Consider the following 15,785-nt stretch of genomic DNA (forward strand, 5'->3'; position numbering starts at 1 on the left):
CTGCTCCAGGCCCTGATCCCTGACATAGGCAACACGAATCGGAATGAATGGATTATGCCATGTGTTAAAATGTAATTCTGCTGATTTAATTGTCTTCAAAGAGAGGGCCGTTGGTGAGAAAGTGGCTCTGTGCCCTCGTGATGATGTAGAAGACCAGGTGGCCAGGGGGGTTCTTTGGCCAGCAAACAAAGGAAGATCAGGAGACAGTCTGGGGTCCCCTAAAATATAATTCAGGAACATTAAACTAAAATATTTCCTTTTAAAAGATTAGCGGCCAGATCCCCCGTTGGTGTAAAGTGGCATGGCTCCGCTGAAGTCAATGGAGAGTTACATTAGATAAGGAAGTGTCCCTAAGGCTGACATTTTCACTTCCTAACCCTCTCTTTCCTGAAAAGCGTTGGTCAGTGTAAAGGCAGTAAGAGGGGCTGGTGTGCATGGTGCTACATAAGGCAGAAAAGAAAGTTCCGTGCCTGGCCTGAGAGGAAACTATTCTCTGTCAGTTTTATTTCTGTTTAAAGTGTTGCAAATATACAATGATACCACCCTAGCAGAATGTGGTACATGCTTCCTGTGGTTACAGGGCTCTAATGAGGTTAACACTGCTACTGAGTTTAACTCTTAAACTAGTCATGAGAAAAGCAGCCACCTCTTCAGAAGTATTTTATAATAGAGAAAAGCCTGTCACTGACTAAGACACTATTATGCTAATGCAATCCTCAGACATCTCACCCCAAACCTCAGGCTCATGTCAAATCTAGGTCCTCTCTCCCAGAAATCAGTTCAGGTGGCACATGTTTCTCAGACATTGGCAGCAACCAACTGCTGGCGGGAGACCCAGGTTGACGTGGAACCCAAAACTCCAGTAAAACCCCCGCCTTATGGGCCTACATACCTCCCGTCAGCTTTTATTATCAACACCCCTTTTGTGGGCCTGAACTGTAATTTGCCATTTTTACTCTATGGGATCCTTCTTGATGTGAATTGTGATTATAAGGAAAGAGTACATTTATGAATGAAAGTTATGTACCATGTGCAATAAAGCTACGTGTCGTGCAAAACTTAGGGAACGTGTGCACAAAGACTGAATATTGCTACATTGAATGGAAGCAGGTTGGGTCAAATAATTCTATAAGAGCCCTTGCAGATATCAGAAGTGGCCAGATTACTTCCCAGAGACCCAGATGATGTTTTTCCTTTGTTAAGGAAGCACAGAGTAACTTGCAAATGGGAATTTAGCAGTCAACATGTAATGAACTGCTCTAAGGTAGTACTGGCTATTAGTACATGAGCTTGTGTTTGTCACATCTAATATTCCCCCTTGAATGAAACATGGATTATTTAAGGTTACTGTAAATGTTTATGCAATTTTATAGGAAATAGTGCCTATAAAATTGTACACCCTATTAGAGGTGTATCATCTAATTTTCAATTGGTGTAATACAACTGCATTGTATAAGAATGGATCCAGAAACATGTTTTGTTATAATGACACAAGGCTAAAGGCAGAATGTACCAAATGTGTTTCCATCAACATTAGTCTCCAACACACAGGAGACTATTTGGATCACAACAGAAAGTGTTTGTTACAGTGGTGCCAGAACCATTTGTCAGTTATAGAGGGCTAATTGTGGTCAAGGAAGACATTAGGTTACTAGTAATAATAAATCCCATATATGTTATTAAAAAGGTCAACATCTCGTTGCAGAGAGACATAGGTAAAATTGAGAGTAAATGTATATCATATACAGTACCTACTAAGGAAGGATGGAGAGTTTGGTTAAAAGGCATTCTAACAAAAAGACCCAAGGTAAAACAGGATTTAGCAGCAAAAATGCTAGGTAGAGATACTAGTGTAAATTTGAATGTATGTATCTTTAAGGAAGATCTAGGGTACCTATGTGATTCAGAGTTAATTATGAGAAACTATGTGTGGAGACAGAGCAAGGAAAATGCCATTATAATTTGAAGGCAAGTGATAACAATGAATCAGCCCTGGTTATTACAAACAAACACTCACTGTATATGTGTGTGAAGAGTATGTGACCAGCCTGTTGTCAATGAATTTTATGTAATCAAAAATGATCCAGATAAAAGTCTTTGTTGTATGCATAGTGTATTCAATTAAGGGCTGTGATGTAGATGTTGTTTTAGAAGATGTTAAAGTGCATTTTTATTCTATGGGATCCATCTTGATGTGAATTGTGATTATGAGGAAAGTTACATTTATGAAAGAAAGTTATGTACCGTGTGCAATAAAAAGTTGTGTCATGTGCAAAACTTCGGGAACGTGTGCACAGAGACTGAACTTGCAGTCGGGTGCAGAGACTGAAGTGCCGTGTGCACCCAGGCAGGAAAAGGAAATTTTCCCATTTGACAATTGAGGCATATTTAAGACTTTGGACAGAGTTGCATGGGGGCTGTCCTTCTGAGTGGCAGCTGTGTGGGGCCGTATCTGTGAGAAGATCCCCGGACCAAGAAAGACGACGACCAATCTACCCGTTCCTGTACTCCTCACTTGTCATCCTATTCCTGCTCCTGAGCTCTGTTAATCTGTGTTCCTGATCTGTTCCATTCCTGTCCTGTTACCTGATCCTTTTCCTGAAGAGAGATGGTAACATATTGATTTGTGTTATTGTTCATGTACCCTGGGTTTGTGTTACTGGGAAGGGCCCTGGGCTTCAAGCCATTTGGGTTAACCCAAGAGCTATTTTGTTCTGTTGTTTATACATTTCAGTTAATAAACTTACATTTGTTCTATACCTTTACTTGCTATGTGATGGGGATTGTTTATCTTAATTCCTCCCTGGTGATTAGACTCGGGATAGGGTGGAGGGCCTGAGGGAAAGAGAGGTCCTTAATAAAAATTACTTTCCCACGGCACCCTTTCTAGAAATATCTACGCAACACTTTCCCCAACTTTATCCTGCTGGGGCCAGCTGGCCTTCTCAGCCCTCACTTGTGTTTTAGTGGGGTCCTAGGCAGCAATCTGTCTCCTAAAAGGAGCACCCCCACAACAGAGTTTTTGGGGAACTCAGGTCAATGCCTCCTATAAGCCATAAAGGTTCTTCTGGAGTAGGACTGTATTTATCCAGACTAGCTAAAGTTTTGAAGAAAATCAGCAGCGAAACACTATGTTAAAGGGACCCTCTAAACACTCACATCACCTCTCATGTGCTCTTTTTGCCTTAATGCCACATACAACAAGCAATGTATCAGGCTACAATCCCTACCATCACTTGAGAGACTTCATGATTTCTCCTTTTCCCCATTTTAAGAGATAGGGCATCTACTGGAAAGCACTTACTAGGGCTAAAGAGGGCAAGGGAGATCTCCTAAGGGATGACTCAATTTCTTCTAGAGAACACCACTGGTGTAAAACACCCCTCAGCAGAAACACTTTCCTCCATGTGGGTGACTGTGGAGAAAGTCTCACATGTCAGGGAAATCCCCTACTGCACTCTTCATTTAAAAAGGGTGTCTTCTTCATACCATTCTTCTTTGTGGAGCATTCCTTGGATTCTGAGCCTTCTAATGAATCCAGTGATCCATGCCTCAGTTGTGTGAATGGATTGCAGTCCATAGACTGGAGTAGGAGTTGTGGGTGGGCTTTGCTGCACCCTTCCACCTGACACCACTTCTCTCATCCACTGCCCTTCACCAGACTAGAGCCCAATTAAATAATCAGGCTTCCTGAGGTGAAGTGTACTTCTCCCTGTAGTAGTGGCATGAAGGTGCTTGTCACAAAACTGATGAGTTCACTGTTCTATACTGATCTAATGACAGGGTCAGAACTTACAGACCATAAATACCATGAACCCACGTTTCAAATAGGATGGGCAGAATCTCATATTTTAATAGTAAAAATGGCATTGATGTATCCAACTGTCCACACAAACACCTGAAAGCAGGTGTGGGTGCACAACATTAGGTGCATATATTTTAAAATTGCAGTCAGAACCTACTCTCAGCCACAACATTGGGATATAATATTAGACATCTCCTGAATCTGCTTCTTGAAACATACAATAAGGGGAGAAAATTCTGTAATACATGCAATTTAGGAGAGAAGTGAGAATGGCAGCAATTGGGGCTGGAGGAATGCTGTAAGGCAAGTGTTAAGAACATTTCTGTTCATTTCATACATAAATGGCTCGAAAAGAGGAGCAAAGATAGAAAGTGATGAAATGTGATGCTGCTGAAAGCTGGAGTATTTCAGGGGGAGGGGAGATTTTTGTGTAATAGACAGATGTTAAGAAAAATGTCCTTCTGATTATACAAACAACTGAATTAAACCTAACTCACTGCTATCAAATAGTAAGTATGAAATATGTCAGTTAAATTTCTTTTATAGCTAACTGACAAACATTAAGAAATTGAGAAAGGTTGTTGGTGAGTTTTTTAAAATCGATTAATAATAATTTCAAAATAAACTATTCCAAAAAACATAGGAGAAAAAAATGAGGCTGTTTCTTTAAGGTGTGCTGGGTTTTCCCACAGAATGACTCAGAGTCAGAGATACATGTCAAACTGGAAACTATAAGCTTTTGTTGAGTGATCACTGATCAGTAATGTAGGTCAGGGTTTTGACGACAGTTTCTACTTTTTATAGCAGTGAACTCTAAATTAGTCCCAGCCTCTTAAAAATTCTGTTAGGTAGCAGTGAGTAGAGCAATCAAGGAGCTGACTACAGAAGTGGAACAATGTCCTGATTGATGGCAAGGTAAAAAATAACCAAATTCCTCAAACCTTTGATAAGATTTTTGGCTTATATCTGAAACTGTTAGCAGCAGGCTTACATATTTTACTGCTTTCTTGTTCACATTTTTTGGAACTATACTGCACAGTGTGTGTTGTAGAGAAGGTACAACTACTTTGTCCATGCTTATTTGCTGTAAGTTATAATGCAGTGTTGGTATAAGGTTAGATTTTTAAAGGTATTTAGACATCAGAGCGCTCAGCATTGCAACTGATTGAGGAGCCTAAGTATCATTTGCAAAAGGAATTTAGACACTTAAGAGCCAAAATCCAATTGACATTCAATGGGATTTAGGGTCTTAAGTGCCTAAATCCCTTTTGAAAATGAGACTTAGGTATCTAAGGCTATGTCTTCATCGACGGCGGCAAATTCGCTGCCATCAGATCGACTTCTCTGGATCGACTGAGCGATCAGTGAAGACCCACTCAGTCGATCCAGAAATCAACGTATTAAGACCACCTTCCCAAGTGGCACAGTGCAGTGAAGACAGTGAGCAGAACAGAAGCAGAGAAGTCGATGGGAGTTACACACGTTTTTTGCATAGCTTGCGTAACTCCAGTCGACTGCCGCTGAATCTCCGAGGTAAGTGAAGACAAGCCCTGTGTCAGTTAAGTGTTGCAATGCTAAGTGCCACCACAGTACGTACCTTTAAAAATCTGGGCCTAAGAGGTTTTTAGTAGTCAGAGTTCTTAGTAGAGAAGGGATCAAATCTCCCGCTCCAGCTACTTCTAAATTATGTGGATGTTCAACTTGCAAGCCTGCTGCGTTTGGTTCCGAAGTTTGCAAGTGGTCCCTATGAATTAGAGTAAAACCATGAACTTTAGTAACTACCAAATCAGGTTGTGTTTGAAATTCTGATCTCAGTGTTACAGCTGGAGGCCAGCAAGTTCTTCTTAAAGAACTTTTTCAAAGCATGTGGGGGTTTTTATTTGCTTGTTTTAACTTGCAGGAGCTTAGCAGGATGTTGGTAGAGTGTTAAAGTTCTTTTACCAGATCAGATAAAGAGAGAGAGTATGAAATTTGATGAAGAGGATTATAAAGCATTTTTGCCATCTCTAGTACATAGGAAAGTCTCAGTACACTGTGGTAAAGGCAATGCAAGAAGAAATATAGGATAGTTGGTATATATTAGACATTCTAGATATATAATATTAGTGTAAAGCCTTTTGAAATGTATTCCAGATCACTATGTACAGCACCTGAAGAATTACTATTTCCAATGGAAATTTTATAGACAATATTTTTCAGATCATTGGGATTATTTAAAAAAATTTGGAAGTATCTACTTTTGATCATTTTTCTGTAGACTTAAGTACCAGTTTAAACAGAAGGGTAGAGCCATCATTGACCTTCAGTTAGTGACAATCCTATACTTATCTCCTAGAGCTCAGTTTTGAACTGGGGTCCACAAATGCATAGCCTCAAAAAATGGACTCTCCTCCCAGAGCCAGCTGCAGCAGCATATGTTCATGCTCCTCAAAGTTGTATGTGCAGATCCAAAATGGCTGTGCTGTCCCAGGAAGAGGTTTCAGCCCTGCACATCAGTCCTTGTGTACTCATCAAAAATCAGCATGGCTGGGCCAAGTTTCACCAGCTTTAGGTAGTTCATAGTCTGGCTGCTTTAGAGGCATCATCAATAGAGAATTCCCTGATTTTACCCATATTTCATCTAACTTAGGTCTTTAAATGTAAAAGTCCAGCATTGAGAAATATCATGTGGATTTCTGGTGTTCTCTGGAGGGCTGTGGATTCATAAAAGATAAAATGGTTGGGGTAGTATGGAGGGACTGAAACTAGGTGTAATGGGATCATGTTCAGCATGGGAAATTTAGACTGACTATTAGACAAGACTTCCTGAGAGTGATATCTGAATATAAAAGTTAGTCTCCCAAGAGGAGAAGTAGAAAATCCATCGCTTGGGACTTTTAAAACTAGACTGAATGAAGCACTAGAGAAAAATGCCATAGGGAATAATCATCCACAGGTTAGAGGAAGGTAAAACTAATCTAATAGCATTAGAGATGAAAGAGACCTATGAAAATAATTATGGTTTCCATCCTGCAAAGACTTACTGGTATGCTTAACCTTATGCATGTGAATAGTCCCATTGAAGTCTCTAGCATTGCTTATAATAAGGAAGAATTATTCATCTGTAACTGGAGCTTTCCAAGTATATTTCCTCTGTAGATCTGCTCTTGGGGGAAGATGCATCTTGATTCTATGAGCTTGCTACTAGCTGGAATGCTGTGACATTTGGAGCCATTTGTATTCCATTTTATGCATCCAAACGTTTGATACAGGGCTAAATCTCCTTAGGTCCTTTTCCAACTGCCATAAGCGATGCGTTCTCAGAACCATGCTCCATCCATTGGCCTTTTTGACTTTTTAATCCTATCTTTTACCCCTAAGTTATTTTAGAATCATTGTAATTTGGCTTAGCGTTTAATGGGTTTTTTAAAAACTAGTTAGTTTTTAAATGGTAGTCCATAGTGTTACATAATTATGGACTGGTTCCTCTCAGTGCAGTTAAATGATTCCACACCAAAACTACAGAAGAGATACTGTAGTGTGTCTCTAGACAAGAAATGATCTGCAAGCCTGTGATGATTTAGACAGATAACAATGCACACGGCTGTCAAATAAATGCATGAATGTTAGCTCTTATTCATATGAGGGTTTAAGGTTGAAGGTGCTTCATGAAAACACACGTATGAAAACTAGGCCTGTGTAAAAGGATTACAAGATTGCAACAAACACCTAAATTCAACCCAGCGTTGCAAAAAGGTTCGAATCTGGGCTAAGCTTTCAGGGTATGTCCACTCTCAGCCTCCAACTCATTCCCAGGACACAAGTACCACCCATTAACAGGCTGCTGGATTCCCTATACATCTGTAATCATCCAGGGAGGGGCTTCATTCCTCCTTCCTTCTTGTCTTTGGGGACTCCCTGCTGGAAGCCTTCAAAGTAACAGCAGTTAGCCCTGTCTTCCGTGCTTGGAGCAGAGGAGTGGGAGGAGGGTATCCTGGTAGCTTTGTTTCTTACCATCCTACAAAAAGTCTTCCAGGGAGTGAAGACACCCATTTCCATCAACCAAAGGGGGAAAGGAAGCAAACTACTCCTACTGCTGCTGACCACTGAGTCACTCTACAGCCATGAAAGCAAACATTTCCTACCCTACTGCTGCCTGATAAAGGGAAGAGAGGCTTCCCACCACCCCCTGTCCTTAGAAAACCTTCCTAGGATTGGGGGACAGCTGTCTTATCAGACAACCCCCTGAAAAGAGGGGATAAAGCAGCATCTACTCAGCATGTCCTTTAGACACACCTTGTCCTTTAAGACATGGAATGAATGTGGGGAGAGGGTTTGCAGGCCGCTGCTCAGACTTCCTATAAGACTCCAAAGAGAGGGGATGGGAATTATCTCGGGCTTGTATGGAGTGGAGTAGCTGTGGACAGAGATGGTTTAATGAGGATGGAGCCAGGCTCTGGCCATTCTGAAATTCCACATCACCTTGATGGTGCTGAGCTTACCGAATCAGAGCCGGGTTTCCTCCCATTTCCGCCATGTAAGCTCTGCTGCCCTTTGGGCAGAGAGGGAAGCAGGACATTTTTGCACCTATTCCTTTTTTTCCCCTAAGCAAGTTCAGTTTCAAGCTCTTAAAATGGTAAGTAGCAGCATCCTATAAGGAGGTGATGTCTCTGGATGATTTTACCAAGAAAATAAGTTTATCCAAAATCTCTGCAGGTCATGAATTCAGGAGAAGAATGCAGGTACAGTGAATTGCCTTCCTCTTCGGAACATTGATATATTTCCAGGCCCAGTCTAATGCTCCCTCCATGGAGGAGTGTTGACTGGATATCAACCTTCTAGATCGTTACAAGGCTCAAACATTACAAGTCCCTGCAAATGCTGGTAGAGAGGCATCTAGAGCAATCAGGTTACAGTGAGGCTTAAGGCAAAAATTTTCAAGAGTGAATTTGGGTGCTCAGCTTTGAGATTACTTTGAAGGGGTCTGATTTGGAGAAAGTGCTGAGTACCCACCCTTTGGCCACTTTAAGGTGTTTCAAGTTGGGCTACAAGAGACACCCAAAGTTACTAGGCACTTCAGAGGCTTACTCTAAAACTTTTAGCGTCTGATGGCACCTGCACAGTAGGTCAGGAGTAGGAGGGCTAAAAATCACCAAGTCTCCCTACCAAAGAGAGTGTGGGTGTCTGAAGATTACTGGTGGTAAAAATCCCCTTCAACATCAGAACGTGCCAGGAAGAGTCACAGGAAAGTACTAACTAAAAGAGTACTCAAGTGAATTCGCAATAGAAGATATTCTAATGAATGCAAGTGAATTCGCAATAGAAGATAAAGTCTATCTGAAAAATAAAACAGAAGAAAAAAGAAAGAAAAAAATGACAAAGTCATAACCTATAGGCAAATTAACCATGTGAAACATAAGTGCTCCACCTTACAGCAAGTCATTTTCCTTTTCTCTAACTGATAGAGGAGCCAGATAAAAATAGGCCATTTCTACTTTAGGTACATTAAACACTTAAGATCCCACATTATAGCTTGTATATTTTCCTCTCTAGCAAACCCTAATCCTGATTCATCCTGGAACCCAAATCCCAACCATGGCCTAACGCTAACTCAGATCTCTGAATATTGCTTCCTCAGCCCAGCTCCAAATACCACCTAGCCAAATTCACATCTGGTATAACTTTATTGATTTCAATGGCATTGCACCAGGCATGAGTTTGGTCCACAGTATTTAGCAGCTTCTAAGGATTCATCATAGTGTGGCCAAAATTTTCAGTTTTTACTGCCGATGATCTGGAAAAAAGGCCCTTCTGTAGTTCTGGAAGTGAGGTAGAACCAAAGCCAGAGCAGCATGTACAGATCCAGGAATCATGACATGTGTGCTTGAGGCTCTGATACTGGCCTCTCATTTTATTAGTTTTGTTCCTAGAAATGGGTCTCATCATTGCATTGTTTATTATGAGAAAGGTCTAATTACATTTCATTTTTTTCAGAGGCAATGCTTTTCCACTGACGTCAGCCATGAATCAGGCCACAATTAGATTTAAAGTGGCAGTGGCACTCCATATCCTCTTCAGCTGGATTTACAGAGGTATAGTCTGTCTTCTATCTCACCCATTTCTCAGCACCGAATTCAGGAACAATTGTTAGTACAGTTTTGGGTCTTAGAGAGATCAATACACTTCAGCTAAAATAATGGAGCACAGAGCTGATAAACAGCCACGTATAAAGTGAATGTAGTTGAAATAATATGACTATATACATTATTTTGGGGCCCTCTCTTAGCTATTTAACGCCTGCAGACATACTGATATGCCTCCTTTTATTGCAGGTCTTAGCAGTTAGAGATTTCACAGCAGCCACACCTTTCCAGGAAGAACAGATTATGTCTGATATCACTCAGAAACTAAATTTGTCATCTCTGGCGCAGAGCTATAATCTGATCATAGGGGCCTCTTGTGCTTCTAGTTTTACCTTGTTGTGGAGCTGCCTTAATCTGCTTACATTTGTTTAACTCCGATCAGTTTATAAAAGATTATCGCCCCATAGTCATCATTAAAGCAAAACTTGAAATTTGTGAAGCTAGGTGATTCCTATCAGAGTTATCACCGGCAGTGTACTGCTGCCATTTCATAGGGCCAGGTTCTGTGTGCCCACACAAGGGAATGTGGGAGGTGAAGGATTAGACACACATTAATCCCCTGTACTGTATCAGGGGGAGCAGTGCAGAAGGCAGAACATCATGCATGGAACTACTGCGTTTCCCCCCTCCCACACAGATGGAACCTTGGCTTCATGCCATTAATGATCTGGAGGATGGGGTAGATTGCACCCTCAGCAAGTCTGCAGATGGCACTAAGCTAGGGGGAGTGGTAGATACCCTGGAAGGTAGGGATAGGATACAGAAGGACCTAAACGAACTGGAGGATTGGGCCAAAAGAAATCTAATGAGGTTCAACAAAGAAAAGTGCAGAGTCCTCCACTTAGGAAGGAAGAATCCCATGCACAGCTACAGACTGGGGACCGACAAGCTAGGCAGCAGTTCTGCAGAAAAGAACCTGGGGATTACAGTGGATAAGAAGCTGGATATGAGTCAGCAGCATGCCCTGGTTGCCAAGAAAGCTAATAGCGTATTGGGCTGCATTAGTAGGAGCATTGTCAGCAGATCGAGGAAAGTGATTATTCCCCTCTATTCGGCATTGGTGAGGCTGCATTTGGAGTATTCTGTCCAGTTTTGGGCCCCCCAGTACAAAAAGGATGTGGACAAGTTGGAAAGAGTCCAGCAGAGTGCAACAAAAATTATAGGGGGATGAAGCACAAGACTTATGAGGAGAGGCTGAGGGAACTAGGCTTGTTTAGTCTGCAAAAGAGAAGAATGAGGGGGGATTTGTTAGCAACCTTTAACTACCTGAAAGGTTCCAGGGAGGATGGAACTAGGCTGTTCTCAGTGGTGGCAGATGACAGAACAAGGAACAATGATCTCAAGTTGCAATGTGGGAGGTCTAGGTTGGATATCAGGAAAAAGTTTTTCACTAGGAGGGTGGTGAAGCACTGGAATGGGTTACCTAGGGAGGTGGTGGAATCTCCATCTTTAGGGGTTATTAAGCTGAGGCTTGACAAAGCTCTGGCTGGGATGATATAGCTGAGGTTATTCCTGCTTTGAGCAGGGGGTTGGACTAGATGACCTCCTGAGATCCCTTCAAACTCTAATCTTCTATGATTCTATGCCCACAATGAACTAATCAGCGTACCACAGGATGTATGATAGGCCACATATTCAGTACTTTTCTTCACCCCCTTTGCCAGGGTAGGGTGAAACTGGGAGAAAGACTGACTCAGTCAAAATCTGCTTCCCAGTCTATTTCTGGGTCAGCTACATGCTGCCTCACATGGAGACCTGGTGGCAAAGCTGATGATGATCCCATACTAATTGGTGCTATCAGTTAAGTTTATTGTCATTGATAAATACTAGCCATTGGGCCATATTCTGACATCTTTACTAATGTCCTAGCACTTTGCTTCCCAAGAAGTCCCATTACTTTCAAAAGCAGTGATCTCAGAGTGAAGTACTACCCTTACTCACATTCAGTATCTTTGTTTTTGAGGGTCTGGAAGGCAGGGTTTCTATACGCCATGATTCCATGACCACAGATTTTCTATAGAAATCTTCCCCGTAGCATGACATTATGATCTAACCTAAACTAAAGTTCTCACTAGTTATCAATAGCTATATATGTGTGTATGCACACGAGTAAAATCCTGGCTCAGTGGACTTCAATGGCAAAACACCCATGGACTTCAGTGGGGACAGGATTTCAGACCTCCGCTTACTTCATTTCTGCTCTGATAATGTGATGGCACTTTATTGCACATTCTATTAAACATGAACGGCGAGTAAACTGATGCAGTGTTGTATTCATGAGTCTACAGACAACTTGAAATAACAGCCATTAATCCTAGTCAGGCACTAATGACAAATTGTCATGAGATTGTATATTTACAGCATAAACTATTTCACTGCTGATCCTTTCGATAGAAATGTGCTTGTCACTCAGTCTCAAATCTGTGGCAAACTGAAAATGCAGGTGCAGGGTAAAACAGATTACACTTAATATCAAAATAAATAATACAAGGGATGTTATAGTGATTGCATTATTCATTTTAAAGCAAACAACATCTAGCTCTTAAATAATCCTTTTCATCAGTAGATCTCAAAGCACTTTACAAGGGGGGTTCATAACTTAATCAATAGAAGCCTCCATTGTTTAAACTATACCTGAAGTGGCTATAGAAATCCCAAGATGCTACTCTAGAGCACTGCAGAAATCAGGAACAATTGTTGGACTTAGGTCTTACGTCATTCATTAAGGTCTGGTTTTAAGCAGCATCCACTGGAATCATTTGACTAGTCAAAAAATAGTGCAGCCAAATATGCTGCATGACTGAAACATTAGTTTTTTCAACTTAAATAAGCAATCAGAGCTTTATTTTAATCAACTTATCCTTTCACAGGTGTCATAAACCTTCACTGCTCTGGATATGTGTGGATAGAACCAGCTCCAGTCATTCAGATGGGTTTGAACATTTCTATAAATTGCCACTCTACAGTAAACTGTCAAATGGCAAAGTTATACATGATTCTAAATTATACTACTCACATAGAAGACAAATTATTAACAACAATAAACAAAACTACAGTTCAATTTCAGCTTCATGATTTCAGAAAGCCATATTCCACTGTCCTGTGTTATGCCAAGTGTCCCAGCAAAGCTGAAAATATAATAGTATGTGGAACACAATTTTCTGCAGGATGTAAGTAATTTGCTGTATGTATGATGGTTTTTCACTAATTCTAGTCCATCCCAATTAAGATGGTATAAACTGTTATTCCTTCCTAGTCAGTGTTAGTTTTTTTGGTGGCTGCACGCTATTTTAAATATTTTTAGATGCCACACAAAAAAAAAAAAAAAAAAAAAAAAACAACCTCCCAAAACCCACAAAAAGCAGTGTTGGTATTTTTTCCAGTTGAAAAGTGAAATCTCCATTTTTAATTTTATTTCTTTATTTAACAATAAAAGGTTTGGGGTCTTATTAGTCCACCTTCCTCACGATACCCATCTGTAAAATAATACTTATCTCCCTCACAGAAATGATCAGTCTTCGTAACAAATAAAGGCCAAGTTGTCTAGCCATGTGGTATCTGGCCACACACACACATACATAGCTTAAATTGGCTAATTAACATTCTAAATTAGAGGAGCAAACACACTACATTTCCCTGGTGCCTGTAGCTTTAAGACAGAGAGAAAGAAATCTGGACTGTCAACTAAGGCCCCTGGACTTCTAGTTCAGTTTGACAGTTCGTCATTAGCTTGGGCAAAGGGAGGGATCTAGTAAGCTTTTCTCATGTGGCCAGGTTCACTTTTTAAGTATGTTTCTGGCAGAGTGAATTGCAGTGGTGCCAGGAATGCCCTGCCTGCACCCGGCAAGCTCCATTCTATTCCAATGTCCCAGCCCAGTGGAGAACTAAATTAAATTAATACTGGTGGGTAACTTTAAAATCTCAGCCAAAACCCACTTTGGAAAGTCACAGAATTACACAATCATCTAATCAAACTATTATGGGTATAGTGCAGCTCATCTTCATAACTTATGTTCAAAGATCTAGACGTCACTGTTCAATAGGACATTAGAGCTTCAAATGTCTAAATGTCCAGTCATTGGATGTGTTGCCCATTAACTATGGAACTGACATATTTACATGTAATCTATCTTTGTAGATCCACCGGACAGTCCAACCAATTTAACGTGTGTCATTTATGAACATTCAAGCCACCTCACTTGCGCTTGGGACCCAGGGAAATACACCTACATAAGTACTAATTACATTCTCTATCTGAAGAGGTAAGTGCTGCCAGGACAGCTTCTTGATGTGTTTAGTTGAAAACCAAGAACAATTGAAGTAGAATTCACGGCTTAGACTGTGGTTCTGAACACTTGAAATGAATAAAGAGCAAGAGGCTGTCACTGATTCGCTCACTCGCAAGTGTGCTTTGTGGTAAAGGTGTGAATGGTATGGAAAGAAAACAAGAACAAACTAGGTTAGTTGGGGGCAACGGTTAAGACTGGGGAGCTCTGTAATCTGAAGTACCAGTATGACTATGTGGTTTAAATGTATGTGGTAAGAGTAACAATAGCCACAAACCAAGCACGATTATACAAATGCTCTAGTTTTTATGACTGGAAGTACAGAGTGTCCTAGTTACACTTTCTAAAACACAGCGGTACATGTCTCTTCACGTGAAATACCAAGTAGATCTGGATAGTGCTCTAACTCTCTCACTTAATGCCGGTTGCTGGAGTTTAGGATTTAAATCTTTTAAGATCTAGGTTTCCACTCAGTGTAATAAGTTGTCTAACCAGTGCTATTTAGCTAACAGTGGAGGATGTTTTTTGAGCCAAACCCAACTCAAGAATGTAAAATAAAAGCCAGCTTTCTACTCAATGGGCTTCACTGTGTTACTTTAGTTGTATGCCCCTGTCTTATGAGCGTAGAAATTCCATGGACTTATACCTCTGTAAAACTGGAGTCATGCAGTGGTAGAACAAGGCCACATGCTCTGTTGGGAGGAACCTAGACAGTATTAATTATCTGTAACACTTAGCCTTCCCAAACAAGATCAGAGCCCCATTGTGCTAGGGACTATACAAACATAGAGTATATCTACGCTGCAATCGGCGAAGTAATTGCAGCTCTGGTGTGCAGAGCTGCACCGTATCTTTAATCTAGCTAGCACAGGTGATAAAAGCAGTCAAGACAAGGTGGCACAGTCAGCATTGCAGGCTAGCAACACACGTACATACCCAGAGTTCCAGGCAGGCTTGTACAGCCAGCACTGGAGTCCATGCCACTGTGTCTTCACTGCTATTTTTAGCTGTGCTGGCTAGATTAAATCTAGTATAGGTATGCCACCCAAACTGTAAGCACACTTACAACTGTAGTGTAGACATACCCATAGCAAGAGATGGTTTCCTGCCCCAAAGACCTTGCAATCTAAACAGACAAACCAGACAAAGGATGAAGAGGAAAAGCAATAACCCCATTTTACAGATGAGGCACAGAGAGGTTAGGTAACTTGCCTTAGGTCACACAAGACATTTGTGGCAGATCCAGGAATTGAACCCAGACCTCTGAAGTCCCATCCTCACACAATAGCATACACTGAGAGAAAACTGACTGTCCACAGATTAATAAAAGCAACAATAGTGGATTGGAAAGTGAGAATAGGCATCTTAGAAACAAAAGGTGGGGGTGGGGAGGGAAGGAAACAGAGTAAACCTCCCACCCTCAAATGTATGGCATGTATATGTTTTTATTTCTATCAGTAAGGACCCAATGACCAGAGATAGTATGTTTAACCAGAAAATTCTAGAAGAGGTCCTGAGATGCTGTTATCTACCACGATGTCTTGAGATAGTAAGGCAATAATTGAAATAAAT

At 41.0% G+C, this 15,785-nt stretch overlaps 1 protein-coding gene across 1 annotated transcript in view; it reads left to right on the forward strand.

The window, feature by feature from the left end:
• Positions 1–9,806: 9,806 nt before the first annotated feature.
• IL23R (interleukin 23 receptor) overlaps positions 9,807–15,785 on the forward strand; it is a 35,011-nt gene continuing 29,032 nt past the window's right edge. The window contains exons 1-3 of the mRNA XM_067563330.1: positions 9,807–9,876; positions 12,798–13,097; positions 14,066–14,189. Of these exons, the coding sequence (XP_067419431.1) occupies positions 9,807–9,876; positions 12,798–13,097; positions 14,066–14,189 (494 nt within the window). The remainder of the gene's footprint in view (positions 9,877–12,797; positions 13,098–14,065; positions 14,190–15,785) is intronic.

Source organism: Emydura macquarii, unplaced genomic scaffold, assembly GCF_026122565.2.
Source record: "Emydura macquarii macquarii isolate MOO-44397 ecotype Brisbane River unplaced genomic scaffold, CSIRO-AGI_Emac_v2 contig_2481, whole genome shotgun sequence".
Lineage (NCBI taxonomy): Eukaryota > Metazoa > Chordata > Testudines > Chelidae > Emydura > Emydura macquarii.